The following is a 24,848-nucleotide window of genomic DNA, read 5'->3' on the forward strand; positions in this document are numbered from 1 at the left end:
TTTCTTTCCTCCTCCATTACATCGCTGATTAGTTACCTGTTACACTAATCAGACTTCAGATGTAGTTTAGGAATAGTGACTGTTAAAGATGTAGTTTAGGAACAGTGACTGTTGATCTTTTAAGAAAGAGCAATGACTTGGTCAGACAAGACAGGTAATCTATTGTATGATGTTTTGTAGTCTTAAGTGACTTGACATTGATGTGAAATTGTAAGAGTATGTGTATGTGTGTATGCATTTATTCACACTGCAAATGAGTATATACCCGGTGGCAGTGGTAACTAATTACATTCAATAATGACAATTAATAATAAACACAACTAATAAAAAGTTCAATTAATAATAAATTAATAATAATAATAATACTAATAATAATTAATAGTAGTAGTAGTAGTAGTAGTAGTTTATTTATTTTTATTTTATTGGGTTATTTTACGACGCTGTATCAACATCTTAGGTTATTTAGCGTCTGAATGAAATGAAGGTGATAATGCCGGTGAAATGAGTCCGGGGTCCAGCACCGAAAGTTACCCAGCATGACAGATAATAATTAATTTCCCTGGAGTAAAAGTTGTTCTTTTATTGCAAATCATTCTATTTGGCAGTTTATTCTATGTAATAAAAGATCATAAAGAAAATATGATTTGGAGTAAATCACAACTGTATTACTGATTTCAAATAAAGACAGATTAACTAAAAATTATTATAGGCCTATTTCATTGCAACATTCTTGGATAAATTTACTCTCAGAAACTAAGTATGAACAAAATCTGTACAAAAGTTTAGGAGAAATCACTACAGACAGACACAGACAGACAGACAGATGACATGTCCAAAGCCAAAGCATCGTTATTATAAATACTGAAAATATGTAGGCCTATTTCTATGAAAATCTCAAAATCAATCTTTAGTAACATTACAATATTTTCTTTTTATACTTCGTATAATGAAAGAAGAAATAGCACAGTAACAAAGACCAAGCAACTAAATTTTTAAAAAGTACAACTGTTATTCAAACCTGCCAATCCTGGAATGTAACCTTATTTATTGTAGATGCTCGAATTTGAGACACTTCGCACTGAGTTTGTGTTGCTTGATTTTCCATTCCTGTAGTAGCAACAGTTTTATGAAATCGACGCTTGCTATTTCTCCTCCTAATTAGTTGTACAAGCTTGCCTGTTGAAAAAAAAAAAAAAAAAAACATAATATAGCTACTCTAGCATTTATTTGTCTAAAACAATTACTTACTGAAATATTAAACATAATCAAGTAAATTACAATTATATAACTTACGTACAGAATGCCAAATTTTATTGTCATAATAAAACAAATGAGGTACTTTTTTTTTTTTCGTTGTTGGTAACTCTATAGCGGTTGTGCTAACAGATGGAGTTGCTTGTCAACAATGTGATGCTGAAACGTGTGTTCAGGTTACTGCCCAGCGACAGTCCTGATGTATTTTATATTTGTGATGATTGGTTAATTAATATTAACCCAGCACACTCACAATCACATTCACATTCATACAAATTGCCATACGAGAAATTGCCATCTCCGACAGATATGTGACTCACAGAAATGGCGACAGATGTACGTATATGTGACAGCTCCAGAGTACAGACAACTGCAAGTCAGAAGATTAACTTGAAGGTCAACATAACTGGGATCTAATTAATTTTCGTCAAAGTCAAAAGGTTAACATCAGTAACTCTTTTCATCCAATAATTCGTAAACATTCTTGGGCAAATATACGTGCCCACACTTCGCGATAACACAGATCAGAGCGTATTTGTTTACACTCACAGTGCTAATTAGTACTGTTGATATTTATAATAAGACATGACACCCGTATATCAATTCGCAGAAGAGCGATGAACATAAACATCTGCTGACTAGTGATTAGAAGCATTCACAATTGCCAGGAATCATCCAAAAGCACAGAGCACACTGTGACAAAATCGCTATTATCTGTCACAGCCATTTTTCCAGAGTTGTCACATTTCGAAGCTGTGATGGCAAAACTCTGTCACACTACACCTCTAATACTCTTATAGACTTTACAATATTTGTGTGTGTGCATAAGAAAAAGGATCAGCTTCCAGCACACTGTTTTCGAGATAATTGCTAATGAAGAAAAATAGCCAATTGAAACTTCGCTATTTTCGTTTTTACGATTTCGTATTCTTCTATGTGTAAATTAAACACAGCATAAGTTTCAAAGTCACAGGTAAATTAGAACACTGGAAATTTTTACATTTAAGTTTAAGGAGAAAAGGGATCAGTTCCCGTGGCATAATGTTTTCCTCATTACTAAGCCATAAAGACAATCTATATAATAAATAAAGGTTGCAAGAGGTAGTGAAGTGCATTCCATAACCATTCTTACTCAAATTCCATCCTCACCTTCGCGTGGAGCAACCTGATTTTAACAAACGAAGCTCTGGGAACCAAGTCACAATGGCATAACTGTTTCATAAAAAATGGAGAAAATGCCATTTCGGCAGGCTGACCTGCCATAGCATGCATAAGCATCCCCTAAGTATTTAAAGAAATAAATATCAAAAGTCCTTCAATAACTGTCTATTCAAAATACAAAATATTACATAGGTTACATGAACGTATCTTTGACTAGTGCTTTCGCTGTTACAATAGCATCTTCAAGTCAGACTTGCATGATATTAAGCTTTTCATATAAAGACGTAGATGGACAAGTAACATCGAAATGTGTTAAGGTACATGACGTGAGAATATAAAATCTACGATAAGAAAAACAAGTAAAATTTAACTTATGAACAGTCGAATATATATATATATATATATATATATATATATATATATATATATATATGACAGTTGAACCTTCATGAGGTCTCAAAATTAATACATAAAAGTATTTGGAGTTAAAGCCTGCAGAAACATGTATGCAGCTTATAGATCAAAATTTGTTTGAAAATTGAAGTCTGCAAAACATATATGCAGCTTAAAATTGAGACACAGACAGTTAAAAGAATAACAAATTAAAATATTGTTTTGCATCAGTCATCACGACGTGGCAGCACATTGTAAAATCTGCAAAAATCAATAATAAGTTTTAGCGAAGGGACCTGCATAGAAACAGAAAGAAAAATGAAGTGACAATAAACCACTTACGAGATCTTTGGTGTTGGAGTAGTAAAAAGAAGTAATGTTGCCTGGTCGGTAGCGTGGTAGTGACTGGTGCAATAACACAGTATATATCCCCTAAGTAGTTAATTTAAGAATTTAAATGGCGAAGAAGGGATATGGTTGGTGCAGTTGTCTGACAAATGACAATTCTCATGGTTTGGCCATATGGACCTGCTAACCAACAACAGGTGTGGTCGTCCAAACCATTTGAGGGTTACGTGTAGGTGATATAACTGCCATAACAAATAAATTTAATTTAATTTAATTTAATCGATGTTAATAATCACTTCTCTCGATTAAATAAATGCAAGCATAGGCCTAATTTAAATGTATGGGAAAAAAGGTAGGCCTAACTCTCATTTTCATGAGATTTTTAAGTAAATTTTCCTACATTTATTGAATTGCATAAGAAATATCGAACAAGTAACACATGTTCTGGATTTTAAAACATACACCAAGACCACTTATCCATTGGAAGGTCAAATAAAAAAAAAGAAGTCTTGAAGTGTTAACACTACAATATTAAGCCCAAAATTATTCAATTAGGGTATTGGTATTATTATCCTATATATCCGATAACTGCTACTGATTATGTTAAGTTGGTCTTGAAAGTAACATTATTTTCGTTGTTCATTTCATTTATAAATTTCGACTCTCCCTTTGAAAAGAAAGCAATGTCAATGATAGGCCTATATTGTACTATAGGTCTACATTTACTGGCACTATACTATGATATCGTCACCTGAATGCAAGAACTAGGTAACTCGAAATTCGCGGTTTTTTAGTTATCTCTGACCCAGCATAGCAAAAATCGCACAGAATATAATGCAAGAACTAGGTAATTGATCGAACGATACCAGCGACATCTATTTTCCAATCTAAAAAATTGGTAAAAGAAAACGAGACATATTCCTTAGTGCAATATATAAGTAAATCGGCAATACCTCAAAATAGGAAAAATTGAGGGTAAATCTTTCTTATGTCCCAGCCACTAATAAATAAATATAAAATACCTTGAAAATTCTTTGGATTTAAAGCAGTGAGTAGTAGAAATTGATGTGATCACTGGAAGAACTGTAAGGCCACCCAACCCACCCTAAATACGTACCTTACTTATATACGAACGTGAACACAGAATACCGCCATATTTCTTTAATGTAACAGTGAGTTTCAGTGTTGCCAACATAGTAATAATATACACACCTAATCAAACCTAACCTAACCTTTCTCATAATACTACACACCTAATCAAACCTAACCTAACCTGTCACATAATACACACCTAATCAAACCTAACCTGACTTGTCACATAATACTATACACCTGTAGTAACAATCCTCACATTTAGTATCATTTCGTTTTCATGTATTGCCGGCTCTGCCAATCGTGTCGGTTTCCATCTAGTGGAAGTGGATCGTACTAATACCACTACTAATTCGAAGAAGAAGCAATGGCGACTTCCATAATATTTACATTTTACATGTTTCGTGTTATATTAAATGTCTTAATGTAGTAATAATTCTCTATATAGGCCTATAGTACAATAAGATTTGAAATGTGTTGTGGTTGTGATAAAAGTATTGAAAATTGATTTATAGCGCCACATTGGCAGTGATAAAAATGTGCAATATTCGTTCGGTGGCTGGTGGATGCTCTAGATTGACCAAATTGAGTTACCCAGCTCTTGCATTCAGGTGACGATATTATCTACACTATAGGCCTACGTAGTAACTTCGGTAATTTCCGAAAAAATGGCGGTCTTTTATAGGTAGGCTACCTATGTGACAAGATATGTGGGTTAGTTGGGGGGATATCTATGTGAGGTGAGGCCGAGGAATATGGGACAAGATTTAAATGATCTTAAATCCCTTCAACTAACCCACTAACCCTGTCACATACCTTGTAAAAGACCGGCGTCTTCTCGGAAATTACCATATATTATTATTATTATTATTATTTTATTGGTGTTGTGAAGATGAAAAGAATTGTCATTGTATTATATTAATTGTGTATTATATTGTCTTGTATTGTAGTATTGTATTGCTTTGAACTGTATTGTATTGTATTAATTATATTATATTCACAGCATTGTAGTAATTTTCTATCATACTGGTTGAGTGGAAGAGAAGGCCGAATGGCCTTAACTCTGCCAGTTAAAATAAACCATTATTATTATTATTATTATTATTATTATTATTATTATTATTATTATTATTATTAATATAATCTTCTAAAGACAATTTACAAAGTTTTTTCTCATGACAAACCTCTCGCAGTACGCCTGTTCCTATGAACGGTGTCAAGAAACTTGGGTGCATCAGTTTTCTCTGTTGGTTCAGTGGAGTCATGTTCTTGTTTCTCTTGTAGATTAGACTCGACGTAAAATAACTCTCCTCGTGGATCAACTGCCAATTCCCAGTCTAACTCGGATCTTGCATAAAGAACAAAAAAATAAATAAACATACATCACATAAATAATCTTAATTATGAGAACATTACAGTGTAGACCTTTTACTGCACGAGTCTCCTCAAACAACAAAAAAAAAAGTTTTTCCCTACGAAAGTAGGAAAGAAACACTGATGTCTTAGGAATTTAAGAACATTTCCGAAATAACTTCAGTATACCGGTACGGATATCGAGCAGATTTGTCTATGTTTGTCGAATGCTCATCATCAGGCTTACGAAAAGACTCTTTTTAGTACCAATAATTAATTTTGTGTGCACAAGGTTGGAATTTTGGAGTAAGAGGGAAAGGAAGGTATCCCTGTTCTGAAATTTATCCGAATATATTTGGTAACTCACCCACTGGCAGAGTCTGAGGCAAAACATGAAGAAGAACTGCAACTAGACCCTGTTTCTGAACCTCCACCTCCCCACCAGCCATCCGAATGACTACAAGATTCTTCGCCAGAACTGGATCCACCATCAATTCTGTACGGTTCATTTTCCGACATGAACTCCTTCATTAATAGTGCTTGGCTCTCTCCATTGTCGTCCATTTTTTACTCAATTATCAAAATCAAGAAAAAGAAAATAAACCTCGATGACAGATGTCACGTGTAAAGGAATTTCAGCTTGTTACATACATCACAATACAACTTATAAAATGTAAATAATTGTTATAACACCTCAAGGGAATTTTAAAATTACTTATTACCATTCAATGTGCACAATAACGTATAAAGTAATATTTTGTCATTTCCAGTTCTTTGTTTACTTCTCCATACTTTTTATGTTATGATCGCTACTTTGCTAGGTTAGAGGTAAAATCAATGTTGCCAACCTACTTAAAAGAAATCGTTTCCTTATAACACTGTGACCAATTCACAAATTTAAATGGGCGGGGTTAGAAAATTTGGCCTCTATTTTTATAGGCCCGGATTTAGATCCCGTCATTACTGACTTACTGGCTTTTAAGGAACCCGAGGTTCATTGCCGCCCTCACATAAGCCCGCCATTGGTCCCTATCCTGAGCAAGATTAATCCAGTCTCTACCATCATATCCCACCTCCCTCAGATCCATTTTAATATTATCTTCCCACCTACGTCCTGGCCTCCCAACTAACACTATATGCATTTCTGGATTCACCCATACGTGCTACATGTCCTGCCCATCTCAAACGTCTGGAGTTTATGTTCCTAATTATTATTATTATATTATCACAAACTTTCTTACTTCTGCGCCTTCAGCGCCTCATTTTTGTGCGGGCCTTAAGGTTGTAGTTTCTCTCTCTTTCTTGTACGGACGACGGACCCGAAGGCTTACACTGCAGCCTGAAGCTTATTATTCTGTGATTGAAAGAGTAGCCGGCCGAATGGCCGCGCCTTTGTACAAGTATACGACGGCGCACCGTGAACTTAATCAGGGTTATGGTATGCATGATGATGATATGTGGATTAATGATGGTGAAATGAGTCCGGGATCCAATGTCAAAAGTTACCCAGCAATTCTGCTTCAATTGGTTGAGGGAAAACCCCCAACCAGGATTTGAACCCGGGCCTGCTCGTTTCACGATCAGACGCGCTAACCGTTACTCCACAGCGGTAGACAAGGTTGTAGCTTAGTGGTAAGCCCCCGACCTGATTTTAACTATGGGGCTAAAATGCGAGAAAAAAAAAACAGGGTGTATTATTCTTTGATGCTGTCATACACAACACAGGAGAAAAAAAAAACATAGGCTACTTACATCATTGAAGTCCACACCTGTGGAGTAACGGTTAGCGTGTCTATCCGCGAAACCAGGTGGCCCGGGTTCGATTCCCGGTTGGGGCAAGTTACCTGGTTGAGGTTTTTTCCGGGGTTTTCCCTCAACCCAATATGAGCAAATGCTGGGTAACTTTCGGTGTTGGACCTTGGACTCACTTCACCGGCATTATCACCATCTCATTCAGACGCTAAATAGCCTAAGATATTGATAAAGCGTCGTAAAATAACCTACTAAAGTACATCATTGAAAATACCTCAAAATCATAACACACGTCATCTTCGTAAAGACAAGATGTGATCACTGCGAAAGCTATGAACTCACTCACCCTGCCCCATTTCATTTCTTGTATTCCATAGAGCTTACATCAGCACTGAAGCTCTAAGATATGGAAGAAGTCAAGAGTTGTACAATTTTTTGGCGAGATGAAGTGAGGATCTGCCATAGATTATTACCTGACATTCACCTTGCAATTGGGGGAAAACCTCGGAAAAACCCAACCAGGTAATCAGCCTAAATAGGAATCTAACTCAAATCCAATCACAGCTCTGGATCAGCACGCAAACGAGTCTGCTGACTGAGCTACGCTGGTAGTTCTACAAATACCTTTGTTTCTTTCTTTTTTCAGACATTTTCACATGAAATCATCATGCAATCCAGGGATACCAGCATTATGTTGCACTACGCGGGAAAGCACTTTTTCTTTGGTCCAGGGTAAATGATTTGTGTAGCTACTGATATTGCAAGTTATCTTGAACCTTCTGAGCGGGGACAGAGGGGCAGAGGGAAGGAAGCGCTTAACGTGGGTGGAGCCAATTGAGTTGTTTGCGCATGCTCCGCAGCATAATCTCTTGTCAAGAAACATAGAGCTATTTCCTTCACTGCGTACCAGTAGTGTTACCATGGAGCAGCAACCACAGGGTAGTAATTATGGTGAAATCACACCACCGCGGAGAAAAAGTAACGCTGTTATCCATAGCCGAGAAAGAGAAATTATCGCAAATATAATAAAATTAAGCATTGCGAGGAGGAAAAATTAAACAAATATTTGCTGGAATCTCTTGCTAAGGAATATGAGAGAGCGGCTAAATACTCTGGTATTAGTTCCGTGAAGAGAATTAAAAATAATATTGAATTACAACCAAATGAACCTCACACTACTCCGGGAAAGAATAGGTATGTAATGTTTAGAAATTATTGCTATAATAGTTATGTACAATAGTGTGTGTATTGAGAGCGACATAATGAATTACTGTTGCAAGTTATTATTTTCTTATAGTTCTACTAAACATATTATTTCATTCCAGAATTAGACTTGTGTAAAGTTGAAGTGGACGACTTCGATCAACATGTCATTCGGGATACAATCGAAGAATTCTATCGTGTTCAGAAAGTAGTACCTACGATTAAGAAGATAATTCCGAACGGATGATGCCATTGGCGAAATAATTAATTTTGGAACAAGCGATGATGGCAGCAATGATAGGGATATGGATTGTGTATAATTGTAAATTAATGTAAATTCAAATAATAAGCCTGTAAAATATTGTTATAAGAATATGTACATATTAGCTGAAGGTGTAAGTCATGCGAGCCTATATAATGTATAGAAGTAGCAGTAGTAACTCCTCCATTTCCGGTCCTCAGCCCGGATGAGAGAGGAGTGTACACACGATTATATTTAAATACTTATTTATTACAGGTTAATTAAAGCTTGCTACGAAACTATGTTCTCCTCTCAAAACCGGAGTATCGAGAGAAGATGATGTCTATATTGAACCAAGTTCTTTTACAGTAGAGAGCCGTAAGGTAAAAGAACCAACATTTTCTGAAAAGAGTCACGTTACCCGAGGGAGGGGCAACCTTGCCGTGCCGTTATGTTGATGAGTACACGCCATACCGAGCAGTTCCAAAGACAGACTTAGGGGATGTAAGGTTCAAGATAACTTGCAATAACAGTATGTACCAGAAAGACTAAATTATTATTCATCATGCGCTGTATTACATAATAATGAGTTGTACAACATATTTCATTTCTCTAATTTCGTCACGTTGTCTTTTACTCACATTAGACATGAGGTATGATTTAAACACAGATCATTTCTTTTTTGTAGCTCATCAGCTGAAAGTTTACCACTGAGACTTTTTTACGGTACTCATTTCCTTCAAATTTAACTCTTTCATCATGTTTCGTCTTCTCACATGAGAACTATGAACATTAGATGTTCGTAAGACACACAGATCATGTGGTCAAAAACATGAAAAGCTACCATTAAGGTAACCAGGCCAAAACAAGAGAATTTCTTCTTTAAAAAAATAAAGTTGGAATCGATCTATCTTCAAAAAACAAATAGGAAATATCCTTGGAATTATTTGCTTCTTAGGTATGACTGAATAATCAATACCTACTTTTTTAATGCAAACCAACAGAAAATAAAAAAAAATACAGTGATTTAATTACCAATACAGAATGGTAATAAATTGTTGGATAAATAACATACAAATATTAAGGATCTGCATCCTTGGTGTCAATTTCATTAACGAAAGATTTATTGTAGTTGCCTTCAAGATGATTATGTGTCTTTCCCAGACATGTCCTCTTTTTCAGGTTTAAAATCTGTTTGGGCAGATTTCTAAAATTTGGCAAAATATCAGTTTTTTTGTTTTGTTTTGAAACCATTAGTGTCATAGATCAGTGATCGTTTATAGTCATTAACGAATGCTTTTGTGACGTTTCTGAAATCTTTTACACAGAGGTTTCGAAAGTCCTGCTTTGTGTTCAGGACGTGCTCACCTAAGAGCAACAACTTTACATCCCTCAAAGTTAAAAGTCTTCTAGAAGAAAAGCTTAAGGAGTGGTTTGATGTGGAGTGTGGCTAATTCTGTGCAGAAATAAGTGCTATGACAACTGCATAGACCATATGGAAAAATGAAGTCCATGAAAGAGTTTTCATGCTTCTCATAGGGAATCACTTGAGGGAGTCCATCAAATTTCTGGATAGGGAGTGGCCATAGATGATTTAAAGTGCTTTGATCAATTAAAGAAGTTTGTGAATCAATATAGAGGTTATGATGGGTTCATTGATCTTCAGGCACATCAGAAGTAGACTCAATATTTTTACGCTCAAAAACAAGTGCCACTCAGAACTTTGGAAGATTGCACAGTTTGTTGTACTTCCTTCTTTATGCTCTTTCCAACTCCACCTCGAATTTCCCAACATAAGTTTTGTAAACTTATGGTTCAAATATGGCAGCACTCTCCAGTGCGACCCTCAGACCAAGTTTTCATTCTTAGATACAATCTTTTAACACTTGTCTAGTAATTAGTTACTTATTAAAAATTTGATTATGACAAGGGGTTCACTACTTTTATATTACATAATTTTCCAACAATTTAAAGAATATCTCATTTCTGAAAAATTAAAAAAATACTACAGTTCTTTAAAGTAGGTAATTGCCTTAAAATAAGCCTGATGATGATGATCAATTATCTTTGATAGAACATAGCGATTTTTCCTTACGTTATCATCACAGTCTAGTATATACAGTCACGAAGCTCGAGTTGTTGAGGGTACTAGAAACAATAGACTGTGCAGGTACTATTTCACATTGTCTGTGATGAGGCGATAGTAGCGATCCTAATGGTTAGCAACTATCTATGGATGCATATTTACTACATATTGAGCTTCGTGACTGTATATACTAGACTGTGTTATCATTGTCTTTCAATGTTTTCCCTGAAAGCTGAGCTAAGCTGTTGCCTAATTTCTGTTATTCCAAAGAGTGATAAATCTAGGCAAGCATTCTTATGAGCAATAGATTCCTCAAGCTTCTTTATTTTCTGTGTCAAATGGCTTAAATCTGCACGTCTAGCTCGTATCTTTATTCTTAGCAAATAGCTGGTACGGGAAACAAAATAATTTATTTGTAGATTCACAACCGCAAATCCAGCTGTTTCTTTTATATTTCTTTTACATTGAAAGTCCTGCAAAATGTCTTACTTCGATTTGTTTGTGCTTGCTTTAAATCAAGTTGAGGTAACGGGCTTACCTTCAAAGATTAAAACTGAAAAATTCGTTTGTAAAAGATATTGAACACTATTCATTTTCTTTGGAAACGAATACTGGTCACACAGATGAATATATTAAGACTAAAATATCAAGAACAACTAAATGGACATTTAAAGGATTGTAAGAAACCACTAATAAATACAACAATCAAAAACACATAAGTAAAAGCATGATCTTAGCTACAGATTAAAGCTAATTTCTTACGTTTCTGCCAAAGCGTGTTGGCTGTCTCACAATATGTGACTGTACAGCTGCGCTGGTTCAAGGACTGGCACATCCATATGTTTGCCCTGCAGCAAATACCCTTGCATCTCATCCCGCATGCAAGTCCAGAAGCTGGCTTGGTGAGGTTCAAAGAAGAAATTGAACCTCAGAAGCTTAAAAGCATGTACATGTTTGATCTCTGAGGTTCATGGGTTTTCATGCGACAAAAGTATATCAGAGTTGCAAGTAAACTTATTAAAGATGAGAAGAAACAAAGAATGATAGTGTAAATTATAAATAAATTTGGCTCAACTGCAGTATTTGTCCCGCTATGCTGTAACATCTGAAGGAGTGCCAACATATTTCTAGCGCTTTTTGCGCTACCAACCTTAACTCATCTGCCTCCACTGTAACGAAAATTGTTACTTATGCCAATCTTCCTCTCGATAAAAACCTAATGCAGGTCGAGCAGAGAGTACAAGACAGAAAATGAAAGCATGTTTAAACTGTATAGTAAAGTTGAATGGGTTTAATTTATCCCAGGTTTAACTAACTTTGGAGAAAACGGCCCTAAACGATGCAATATAACTGCCGCCATTTGTTATGTTGAGTCTCAGCTATTGTGAAATGTACCTGCTAAAACGGTTTAAGTACATGTTACTGTTAGAGAACCAGCTTTATCTATGGTGTAGTAGCTCCTTTACTTGTCTGTGTCTTGCACATGCGCAGTGTCCCATCATTGAACTTTGAAAAATTTCTTGCACGACACTAACTGCAGTTTCTCCATCAATTTATTTAAACATTTAGAGTGTTTTTCCTGGGGATTCTATGAACCATTGCAACGCATAGGACACACCACTGTTATAACCAGTTCAATTGTTTGTATTATTATTTTGTTACTCAAAGTTAAGAACATTGCTGCTAACACTGCATCAAAGCTTCCATAGTCTATAATACAGTAAAAGGTAAAAAAAAAAAAAAAAAAAGGTAAAGGTATCCCCATAACATGCCATGAAGGCACTTGGGGGGCATGGAGGTAGAGCCCCATGCTTTCCATGACCTCAGCACTAGAATGAGGTAGTGTGGTCGGCACCATGCTCTGACCGCCTTTTACCCCCAGGAAAGACCCGGTACTCAATTTTATAGAAGGCTGAGTGAACCTTGGGGCCGTTCTGAAAGTTTGGCAACGAGAAAAAATCCTGTCACCACCTGGGATCGAACCCCGGACCTTCCAGTCCATAGCCAGCTGCTCTATCAACTGAGCTACCCTGCCGCCCTATAATACAGTAGTAATATTAAAATAAAAAAAAAAAAAAAGAGTTGTCAAAGTGATCAGTAGTTAGAAGTGAAGATTTTGGTAAATGTGTCTTCTTTTACGTCGTTCAAAATATGGGAATCAAAGTGAATAATAATAGGCCTATAAAAAGCACAACATACCAAATTTTCTGAGGAGGAATATGAATGGTTTCAATTACCGTATTTGCTCGCGTAATTTGCGTACTTTTTAATCTATTTTGGCTGTTTGAAAAATTGGGGTGCGTAAAATATGCGAATTTTTTTAATTAGATTTCTTGATCTGGGTTTTATTCAAGTATATAGTAATTAACAATACAGTACTTTTCTCACCTAAGACTACTGGTAAACTTGAATTATAAATAATAATCATAATGAATGCAAAGTACATAGCAGATGTAACATTCTCAATAGGTAGTCCTTAATTGAGCACATTGTACGAGTTTATAAGCCTATAGGTGGTTGATCGATGCATTCTTCATGTTGCGGTGATACCTGTTAAACAGTAAAACTTGTCGCAGTCACTGCCCTTAGGAGTAATTTATAAGGACAAGCATCAGTGTTGAAGTGACGTTATTTAGGGTTTCTTTGTGAAGAGGTAGTTTAGTTGGGTACTGGTTAATCAACAATGCCATGGAATGCAAATATCGGCAATGGAATTTAGAGAAGAAAAATTCATACTACACTGAAAAAAATTGTAAAATGTGTGCGGAAAATACACGGAGCAAAATTAAAGTTCAAAATAATCCTTTAAAATTTAGGGTGTGTAAAATACGCGGTGGTGCAAAGTACGCGAGCAAATACGGTACTGTAGGTTAAGAATTGAGATTTTTGTTTACTATTCCACATCACTTTTTTTTTATTACTTACATGGAACTAACTGTATTTCCTGTATTTAGTATATCCTTTCATTGTTGAATTAATGGAGGCTTTAGATCGAACTATAGCGTAATGTTTACATTTATAAACTTTTATTTTTCATTCCTAAACAACATAAATTTTACACCAAACAAGAAAATTCTGTTTCATAAAGCTTACATTATGTTGATGAATAAGACTCTGACATGGTTTCATGATCTTTTATTACAACAGGCACCTGACAATGTAGAGCATTTTCTAATGCAAGATTTTTAGTAATACTTTATACATTTTAATGTCCATCTACACACATGTATGTTTACATGTTTATTTTCAATCTACACATCACGAATTATCTATTCATTCTTCATTGGTGGGGGAGAGAAGTTGAATTCGAGAATACCACTCGTGGCCACCTAAAAAAAAAGACAAAGCAATATTTACATTTGTCCGACATATATCAACAAGAAATACGTAATTGTATTAGAAACTACACACTTTTTAATGTTATCTCCATCTTGCGTTTTTTCCCTTGTTCCAACACGCCAACGCTCTACCAACTCTCTACTTAAATTTGTGGCTTTTTCAGGTATAGCTCTCTCTAAAGCTGACTTGAATAATTTCAGGGGAAAAATTTAAGTCACACAGCAAATGTGCACTCAATGCTGGGTTCTGATGAGGTAAGTGGATATATGAAGAAAATTGAGCCGGGGTCTGGTATAGTTCTTCAGTCAGTAGGGTGTTGGAGTGCTCAACCAAAGGTCCCGGGTTCGATACCGGGCCCAGGAACAATTTTTCTCTTGAAATTATTCAAGTCAGCTTTATAGGGAGCTATACCTGAAAAAGTCAGATTCCTATAACAGCACTCTTTGTTTTACCTTATGTCCCTGAAATTTAGTCCCAGATTGAAAGTAAAGAATGGAAGCTGTAAACTTAATAATACGTATTTCTTCCTTACGATCACTAGCAGGAGCTTCTCATGAATCAATCAATCTTCTTAATGTATCCAGTTGTTTGCTGACAACATAAAGTCCACTATAGTCCACTGTAGTATATTCAGTTGAGAAATGAGGGGTATTTTGATCGGTGTTCATTATAGATGCCTGTTGCTAGTAGCCAGAGTTGGGGTGTAGTCAATATATACTGCAGGGCTGTGTCTTCTGCTACTGGTACTGATGATTTTAATTCACTTCTTTTGTGGTTTATGGATGGACAGTATAGAAGAATGTGTTCCAGATCTTCATCATGATTATTACACCACAGACAAGTAGGATTATCAGAAATGTGAAATCGGTGTAGGTACAATTGTGTGACAAAGTGACCTGTTCTGGCTCTTGTTAAAAATGTTTGAACATGTCTGGGCAAGTTTTTGTACATTTCCAGGTCATTTGGTTTCTTTTGTACAGACTAAAATTTTTCCTTTGTCAGAAGAGAGCCAACTGTTGATCCATGGGTTTGTAAAATGAGACTTTACTGAAGCAAAAGCACTGGATAGAGATATCACTTGAAGAGGTCTTGGTTGCAAATATGTTGCCTGTTTTGCAATATTATCGACTTTCTCATTTCCAGGTATGCCACAATGACTAGGTATCCATTGAAATGTTATTTCCTTTTGGAGTTACTAGCATAATGAAGACATTACAAACTAAAAGTGACAGATATCAATGAAAAAGTTGGTGACTGCATAAACAAAGAGTTATATCACAATGGGGAGGAGGAGAATTGTTAAGGTGGTAATCCGGTATATACCTGAAGGATGATGGGTAGAGCTGGTAGTTTCCAACCCTGAACCTAGAAGTTGAATGAAGGGAAGGGAACATAAACAATACAATTTAAAGAGTACTGTGCCGAACAGATCAATCAGAGTTGAGTAAATGATGTCACGCAATGCTACCATGTGGACTATGAGCCAATAAGATCTCACCTCATTCCATAACCACTTAATCCAACTCTGCTTGTGTGTGATGTAAGAACAACTGCTATATCTAACCTTAAAACAATGTTTTGCATCGCTTGTGATGAAACAATGAAAGACAATTGAAAAGAACTAATCAATTGTAATGGTTCACATTGTTATACTTAAAAATGGCTTTTAAGGAACCTGCAGGTTCATTGCTGCCCTCACATAAGCCCGCCATCAGTCCCCATCCTGAGCAAGATTAATCCACTCTCTATCATCATATCTCACCTCCCTCAAATCCATTTTAATATTATCTTCCCACCTACGTCTCGACCTCCCCAAAGGTCTTTTTCCCTCTGGTCTCCAACTAACACTCTATATGCATTTCTGGATTCGCCCATATGTGCTACACGCCCTGCCCATCTCAAACGTCTGGATTTAATGTTTCTAATTATGTCGGGTGAAGAATACAATTCACAAAATTGTTATACTTACGAAGCCAAGGGTCAGGGTCAGAAATGAAACACCTATAAGTAGGTGTAAGTTATATTTCGTTTGATTTGAATTGTTCTGAGACTGCCATGATCCTTGTGGAATAGGAAGCTCATCCATTGATGGTTCCTTATAGTTGGCTGGTGGATGGTAAGCTCTCACTTGTGTCACAGCCGCTTCTGAAAGTATTATATGACCCATTATCAAACAAATTACACATACATTTCTTTACACATTATTACTCGATTTTGTATGAAAGGATAACAAAATGTCTATACCAGTACTCATTAGTTACGTCTTCAATGACCGACTAAAAACACCTTTACACCGAGTCTGATATCACAAATTTGTGATACACAGACCCTATTCACTGAATAACAAATTTATTGATCAAATTTGTCAAAGATTAAAACATTATATATATTATTTTAATGTACCGAAGTACGTATGATATTCCCATGCAGATATTCTGCGTCATCATACGATGAAAGAGTAATGGAACGGAGAAAAATTCTCTCCGACGCCGGGATTTGAACCCGGGTTTTCAGCTCTACGTGCTGATGCTTTATCCACTAAGCCATACCGGATACCACCCCGGCGTCGGACAGAATCGTCTCAGATTAAGCTCCAACTCTTGGGTTCCCTCTAGTGGCCGCCCTCTGCACTACGTCATAGGTGTCTATGAACGTAGGACCGAAGTCCACACATGTGCTGAGGTGCACTCATTATGAGTGACTAGTTGGCCGGGATCCGACGGAATAAGCGCCGTCTTAAATCACGAAGTGATTTACGCATATCATATATATTATTTTAATGTCCGATGCCAGGGTGGTATCCGGTGTGGCTTAGTGGATAAAGCATCAGCACATAGAGCTGAAAACCCGGATTCAAATCCTGGTGCCGGAGAGAATTTTTCTCCGTTCCATTACTCTTTCATCGTATGATGTCGCAGAATATCTGCATGGAAATATCATATGTACTTCGGTACATTAAGATAATATATATGATATGCGTAAATCACTTCGTGATTTAAGACGGCACTTATTCCGTCAGATCCCAGCCAACTAGTCACTCATAACGAGTGCACCTCAGCACATGTGTGGACTTCGGTCCTACGTTCATAGACACCTATGACGTAGTGCAGAGGGCAGCCACTACAGGGAACCCAAGAGTTGGAGCTTAATCTGAGACGATTCTGTCCGACGCCAGGGTGGTATCCGGTGTGGCTTAGTGGATAAAGCATCAGCACGTAGAGCTGAAAACCCGGGTTCAAATCCCGGTGCCGGAGAGAATTACTCTTTCATCGTTAAAAGATTATGTTTTATTTAACGATGCTCGCAACTGTCGAGGTTATATCAGCGTCGCCGGTGCACCGATATTTTGTCCTACAAAAGTTCTTTTACATGCCAGTAAATCTGCTGACATAGCCTGTCGCATTTAAGCACACTTAAATGCCATCGACCTGGGCAGGGATCGAACCAGCAACCTCAGACACAGAAGGTCAGTGCCTTAAGCATTATTATTATACCGACTGTGCCACACAGGGTAAATGAAATTTGTCAATGTTTTCCTGTCCACAAAAGTTCCTGTTTCATAAAGCCTCCATCACTACATAAATATTATAAAAAGAGAACAATTAATAAAAGACTTTAGCATTCACACGAAAGTTCTGAAGATTTTAACAAGACCATGAAAACTTATGGGAGTCTAAGAAATGAATCAGCAATGTTATATATCCAGCAGTATACAAAAAGTCAGATGTTCATCTTCTATTATGTTGTTGTTGTTTTCCAATGCCAGGCGTTTGACGATAAAGTCAATTGACCTCTTGCACTCCAATATTTTTCAAAGATATTATCATGGTCAGCCACTGAAGCACAGATTTTGAGGTGTTCCGAGTCCATTCATCTTCTATTATAAATCAAATTCAATAAAATACACGTCCAAAACAACTGGCACAAACAACTTCCGTCAAATGATTTTTATTATAGAAATTCAATTTACTGAAGTTTTTGCCACACAAATGGCATCTTTAGGAACAATAATCACTGTTTTACAACTAGGACTAGAACATTTTAAGAATTAAAATCATCTAAAAATTTAGTATATTAAATTACATTAACCAACATTTCATAATTAGTCTGCCGAGTCAGTTCTGTGGTAGCATGTCTGCCTCCAGACTAACTGGCCCAGGTTCGATCCTCGGCAGAGTCAGAAATTTTCATGTAAAATTTCTACCTCTGGACTAGGAGAGATTTCGGTGCACAATTTCTAATTACTAGATTGTGCACCAATATGTCTGGGTTAAACCCCAAATCTCTCCACAGTGCATATGAAGAGAAGCCGTATGTCACTGTTGATAGTGATTCGTCAGATGGAGATGTTAAGTCTGACAGTCGCCTTGGTGCTATTCGACAGGAATAGGCTACATGCCGGCACCGGGTTTCTCCTTCTCCCTTCCTCACCCATTCCCTACACTACACTTGTACGAAAATTTACACATGCACTGACCCTAATACACGACATAACTCTCCACAGATACACATGATGTACAGCATGGCCCACCGAAGTGATGTGCAACTAGAAAATGGGTCACAGTCCTGCCACCTACCCGTAATATGAACCTGAATCACGTAAAGTGAAGTGGGTAGGCATTAGATACATACATGCATTTCATATTTAATAATAATTTAATGTTCTAAATTTTTTAGGTAATTTTAATTGTAAAATAATAATAACTGTTACCTGAAGATGCCATTATAGCGAAAACGTTTCTGTAAATTCAACTTGTATAATGTAAGTAATTTGACGGAAATTGTTTGTACAAATAGGCACAATGTGCAAAATAAGGATTACACATCACGATTTATCGAAATAAAAGCTTAAAATGAATTTTAAAATATAGTGAAACCCTGACTATACACGCCCGTTTGTTACGTTATTCCGTATTATACGCTCTTTTCGTCTGGTCCCTCACATCCCTATATAAAACCCAGTGGCGTATACTAGTTAAAGGGTTTGGGCTACCACTGACCCTATTATTACACAAAATATATCTAACAATTACTTTAATTTTAATTACTATAGTAAAACTAATAACACAAAATTATTACATTATGTTATATTATAAACTTTTTCTTTTGTAATTTCCTTGGGCTACCGCGTCCGCAAAATACGCCCCTGATAAAACCATGTAAAATCGACCACTTAATATACTCATCATCCTGTTTAATACACTCTTTCATCTGCTGAAAATTCTAAAATATCGTACTTTAAAGGATACTGAGAAAATTTTCCTGGACTTCTACATTTACCTCTAGCACCTGCACATTCAAGGATTTGGAGGAGTCTTTGTTTCGTGAATACAACAGAATGGAATGCAATCCTTGAGTACTGCAAGACTACTGTATTTAGAGCCTATCCTTTTTGCTGACAGTTTTAAATCGCATTGTCAGTGAAGACTTGATGAAGAGGAAGTGGAAGCGGTAGACATTCCAAATCCTTCTCGGAACGAACCCCTTGCCGCGGTATCTGTGATTAGTAGATTCGCTAATGTTTCTAGTAGTCAAATTACTGATGTCACTTCCGATTTAAATCGTGTGGAAAATACAATTTATTCATAGTACTGGATCAAGTACAAGACAGAAAACAATTTTTTACTTTTTTTTAATAAAAGGGCACTTTAATTGATAAGACAGTGTATTTGTTCTAACATTTTCTGAAAGGAAAGAAAATAAAATAACCTCTTAACCTGCATAATTACATTATTTAATCCTTAAATTTCTTCAACAAATGTTTGTGCTGATTCATACCTTTGTGTTAAAATTCTAAAAATAAAAATACGACCCACTCTTGCTAATACGTGGTTCCATTTAATACGCAATTTTTATGCGGTCCCTTGAAAGCGTCTTACTGAGGTTTCACTGTAACTTATCAACGTCCCTTATTCAGTGCTTTGTAAACCTTTCTCAAAATGTCTTGTATTCCAACCTAGTTACCCCAAAGTGTTATTTTATCTTATTACAATATATTTTTAAAAACCCTGCAGAAACAAGAAAGAGTGAAATGAGCATTAAGTGACTTCCGTCGAATTTGGAATAGACACCGACTGACTTGAATTGCCAACATAGAAAACAAAAAATCACTACCTGTTCAAGAGCGCCACACTCAATTGACGATAATAAAAGCCTGAACTAACCTAACCTGTCACAGATTTGCCTACACATGACGTAACAAAACCCTAAACTATCGTAACCTAACCTGTCACAGATAAGTACGTACGACATAATAAAAGTCTAAACTAACCTGTCATAACACTCCATTTTCTTACCCCTATACACTTCCCTGAGGTATGAAAATAGCCGAATTTCTATCGCGCTGGAATATTGCAAACTAGCGTGAAACGTTCGTAATGTCTCGTAAGTTATGTTGGTACGAAATGCAAGACGGCTGAAGATGCATATATCCACAATAGGAAAAAAAGTCACTCAATGCTCGTTTAACCCAAGAAAATATGAAACTAGATTCACTTTGTTATAGCATTATTTTAGATTCTATCCAGAAAACAAATACTTTTGTCCGGAACAAGTACAGTAGCATGACGAAACTTAATTTGTAGTACCATTAATTGATATTGGACATTTTCAATAAAATACATCAAAGTTCTCCATTTGAAAGTGACTCTGCTAAATTAATGTAGGCCTAAAGTTGTACTTGCTTACTAGATCATTCTGTATTTGATTAACGTACTGAATTTTGCGCAATAATTCATACTTGTTACACAAATGCCATTTATAATACACTCCTTACAGTGTCTTGCTCAAGGTTCATGACAGCCCTACTCTATGCTTTCTTTCTTTCCTACTAAAACAATATGAACACTAAGGTTACAAACACTTTACAGTGAGTCATAAAACTGCCACCGTGAAACCAGACAATATCACTACTACACTGAATTGTACATCTATCAAAATAATGGGGGCAGGTACATTCATAATGAGTGTCCACACAGGAATATTTTTCTTTATAGTATTACTGATGGATTCTGACTCACTGAAGACTGAATGACTTCTACTTCTGAATCCCATGTCTAACAGAATTTAAAATTATCTGTGCAACAATAAAAGAATAAAATTATGTAATTAATCTACGATATTGTATAAGGCTTAATAGTGTAATATATAGCTAGTTGGCGATGCATGCAATGGAGGGGAAAGAAACTGGTCACCCCATTCCATTATCTCCTGGCCTAGTTGTCTCATAAGTGGTGGCTTGTTGGTGTCACTTGTGAGGTTCAGATCTGTCTTTGGACAGTTCACTAAACAACTGCATAAGGTTACATAAATAAATGTACGTAACTTTCATTTTAAGTAAACTCGACAACATTGATCTCATAATAAAAACTAGGCCTAAAACAAATCTAATTTCTCACGTGAATATAAAGGAAAATCATTGTTGTAATGAACTTAGTTACAATTACAATGTGCGCCAGTTTTCATTATATTAGGCTATAGGCTACTGAAGATGTATCTAGGCCTTTAGTCTGAGGAGGTAAATCAGATGTGCATCTGTCAATTTAGAGCAACTGTCGCTCTTAATGAAGTTCATTTTCGAGAATGTTTGCTCACATACTTATGTAGAACCAAACACAAAACTCATAAGAGCAGCGAAGGCCTGCATGCTTTGTGAATGTTTTACAGAAGTACCTATTCATTTTCCCATTGCTCTTTAAAATGGTAATTTTCCGAACAAAATTGCATTGAATTTCACCACTAGACAGTGAATGACGTGTTGGGTTAAAGGAAGGGATGAATGATGTATTCTGGCTTGTGACATATGCCACAAATGGCATCCAGTTCTGCATCCCTGGCCTAGTGATTAGCATGCTAGCTGTTGGAAATGCTAGGCCAAGAAGGATTAAGAAACTAGGACCCCATTAAGTCCTCTCTTTTTCTTTCTTTCACTCGAATCAATGGAAATAACTTTAATATGCATTGTAGGCCAATAGTATATCGTGCAGCTGGTGGAAAAGGATTTGTTCTTGGTATCCAATGATAATCTTTCTTTAGGTGCGGTAATTCTGACAAAATGCAATGTGAACGACCTTCGTATACTGAAAAGTTTCACAAAAATTCAGTTCTTTGATTATCCAACTGTATTTGTCAGAACAAGCATATGTAATTGTAGTCTTATACTGTATTATCGAACAAAGAATATTTTAAAGAATCAATTCACTACATACAAAATGAAATGCAGACATAATGAGATCAACAGGTATCATGTGGAATTCTCTTTCTTCGGACTTGCAAGGTTCACCAGATTTTCGAGGATCAAAGGATGTAGGACCAACACAAGGTTTCAAGGATGAGGTTTTTAAGTATCATTTCTGAAATAAACATACGAAAGCAATAGGTCATTTACACGCAAAACAGAAAAAAAGAGAACTTAGTAATATAGTTACTCAAGTCTAGTATAATGGTCCTACATCTATGCCATGGCCATGCATTCCAAAGCATCATGTCTCACTAGCAATCAGCACTGGTTTGAGAATGGTTAACACCCAGCATCGTAATGAATTTGGCAGCTATAGTGAGGAGTGAAATGAGGTTTCAAAAGCTACATTTTTTCATAAAACTAGGGAAGAATTTGACGAAGACGAAGGGCAGGCTAAACTAGCGCTAAGGTAGTTTCCTTCGTACTCTGCTTATACACCTCGCATTACCGAATCTGTGACAGATTAGCCTTGGTTAGTTTAGGCTTTTGTTATTCCTTGAATGTACGATCAACTGCATCTCTACAAAAAAATCCCGGGCGTGTTTCCAAACAGGGGGCACTGGCATTTCCTATAACGTTAGAGCCCAGTTTAGGTGTGTGTTAATCGAAAATTAAGGGCTAGAAATATTGAGAATAGGACGCATGTTTACATGACATTTTTTTTTTCAATTAAAAAAAAACACACACACACACACACCTAAACTGGGCTCTAACCTTAGGGGAAATGCCACTGTCCCTGTTCGGAAGAGCTCCCAGAATACCTTATAAATTCAACAATTTTCACTTCCGAAATAATCAGAACTACCTGTGTGCTAGCTTCTCGTAAGGGCAAATGGTCACTTTCAAAATAAAATTTCTTAAATCTTAATTGTTAATATCACAGTTATCAATCACTAACCCACCATCACATAGTGGTACTACACATCGTCATCATCTACATTCATGATTTAGATAAAGATCTTTGTCTACCGACGTTTTAGTTTATAACTTAAAACAAGTTTGAAAAGAATGACCTTGGAGGTCAGAATGTTTTTAAAGATATTTTCAAAATAAGTAAATTAAAGATTAAATATTGAGTTACTACTTTTGCTCTTCATTATTAATTGCATATTCACATGTTGCACAATAACCTAATTGGCAAAATTATAATTCCAGGGACGTAGACAACAGAAAAACCGGCAATTTCCAAGCAAGGTCGCAGTTTTTAGAGAAGAGCCAAGATCGCTCTCCCCTTCTAATCTAACCTAACCTAAACTACATTAACATAGGTTGGGTTTGTTTAGTTTAGGTGAAAGAATAACTGTCTTTCCTTGGAAATTACAGAAAAATTACGGACCAATTTCGATATTTCCCCACACGACACACGGGACTCGCGTCTGATTTGCGTTTCGTTATGGGTTAGACGAATTAAATGAGAGGATAGGTAAGTGACATAGGGCCAAGGTTAGTGGGTTAGTTGACGAGATCTAAGTGACGTGAGACTGAGAAATGTGAAAAAGTTTCAATGATATAGCTAAGAACGTTTTCTCTCCTGTGCGTAGTGTGGTAAAACATCGAAGTTTAAAAAAATTATGAAATGGATAAGCAGTGGCGTTCGCTATACATTTTCAACCTGGCTATCACCAAGTTTGTAATTTAGTTACATCAAATGATCAACCAGTCAAATTACGTACTTCAATGAAATTCTCGATCTCTCCAGCTCTTAAATCTGATAAACCAAAACAAATCATAAGATTCACTCCTAATACTCTTGCTGATGACCAGAGATAAAGGCATGAAAATATTCGCACCTACTTTAAAATGTTGAATACTTCATTACCAAATAAAGCACATTGAAAAATAAGATTGCATACATGATAAAAACGCTAAATAATAATGCAATTGACTGTACTAACACGGAATTTGATCTAGAAGCACTAAAACTTCTGAGCAAAATTAGAGAAACTTAAACTTCTTCTTGAGATGGTACATATTTTAAAACCATTACATTGTCCAACCTGATATCTTACCACTGTAAGAAAGCGACCTTCTCACAATAGGAAGAGCAATCCTTCCGAGCATTTTTAAGCGTTCCAATTTATTTTTTGCGTGGACTTCTAAAAGTTTTACGTAATGGCGAAAACGGCAGCAGACAAACTCTCAGCTGTAGCGAGGTGAACGGGACGAGAACAGTGTTGCCAACTGGATTCTCAAAAACCCGCTACGAACCTGCAGAAACTGCTAAATTGCTATATTGTCAAAGGGGGTCATAGTAAAGTAAAATTATTTCCCTGCTGTGAGTGCTAAAAACCGCTAAATTCCTATAATAGCAATACAAATTTCATAAATTTTACCCGCTAAACTAACACAGAACAATGCCAGATCTAGCAGGGAAACCTCTGAATTGG

The 24,848-nt window shown here is 36.2% G+C and overlaps 2 protein-coding genes across 5 annotated transcripts in view; both read right to left on the reverse strand.

The window, feature by feature from the left end:
- Nucleotides 1–6,427, reverse strand: part of in (protein inturned) — a 46,087-nt gene extending 39,660 nt beyond the window's left edge. For 2 of the 4 annotated variants that reach the window (XM_069839306.1, XM_069839304.1), the window contains exons 1-3: nt 5,969–6,421; nt 5,433–5,596; nt 1,019–1,176 (exon numbers count right to left, since the gene is read on the reverse strand). In XM_069839306.1, coding sequence (XP_069695407.1) covers nt 1,019–1,176; nt 5,433–5,596; nt 5,969–6,165 — 519 coding nt within the window. In that variant the 5' untranslated portion in view covers nt 6,166–6,421. Of the gene's footprint in view, nt 1–1,018; nt 1,177–5,432; nt 5,597–5,968 lie in introns of all 4 variants that reach the window. The other 2 variants (XM_069839305.1, XM_069839307.1) reach the window with 2 other exon arrangements.
- Nucleotides 6,428–13,892: 7,465 nt separating this feature from the next.
- COX7B (Cytochrome c oxidase subunit 7B) lies at nt 13,893–24,638 on the reverse strand. The gene is made up of 3 exons (XM_069839301.1): nt 24,471–24,638; nt 16,192–16,367; nt 13,893–14,212 (listed from the first exon to the last, which is right to left on the reverse strand). The coding sequence occupies exons 1-3, from the start codon at nt 24,520–24,522 to the stop codon at nt 14,153–14,155; spliced, it is 288 nt and encodes a 95-aa protein (XP_069695402.1). The 5' UTR covers nt 24,523–24,638; the 3' UTR covers nt 13,893–14,152.
- Nucleotides 24,639–24,848: the final 210 nt, after the last annotated feature.

The sequence above is a fragment of the Periplaneta americana genome, chromosome 11 (assembly GCF_040183065.1).
Source record: "Periplaneta americana isolate PAMFEO1 chromosome 11, P.americana_PAMFEO1_priV1, whole genome shotgun sequence".
In the NCBI taxonomy this organism is placed as follows: domain Eukaryota; kingdom Metazoa; phylum Arthropoda; class Insecta; order Blattodea; family Blattidae; genus Periplaneta; species Periplaneta americana.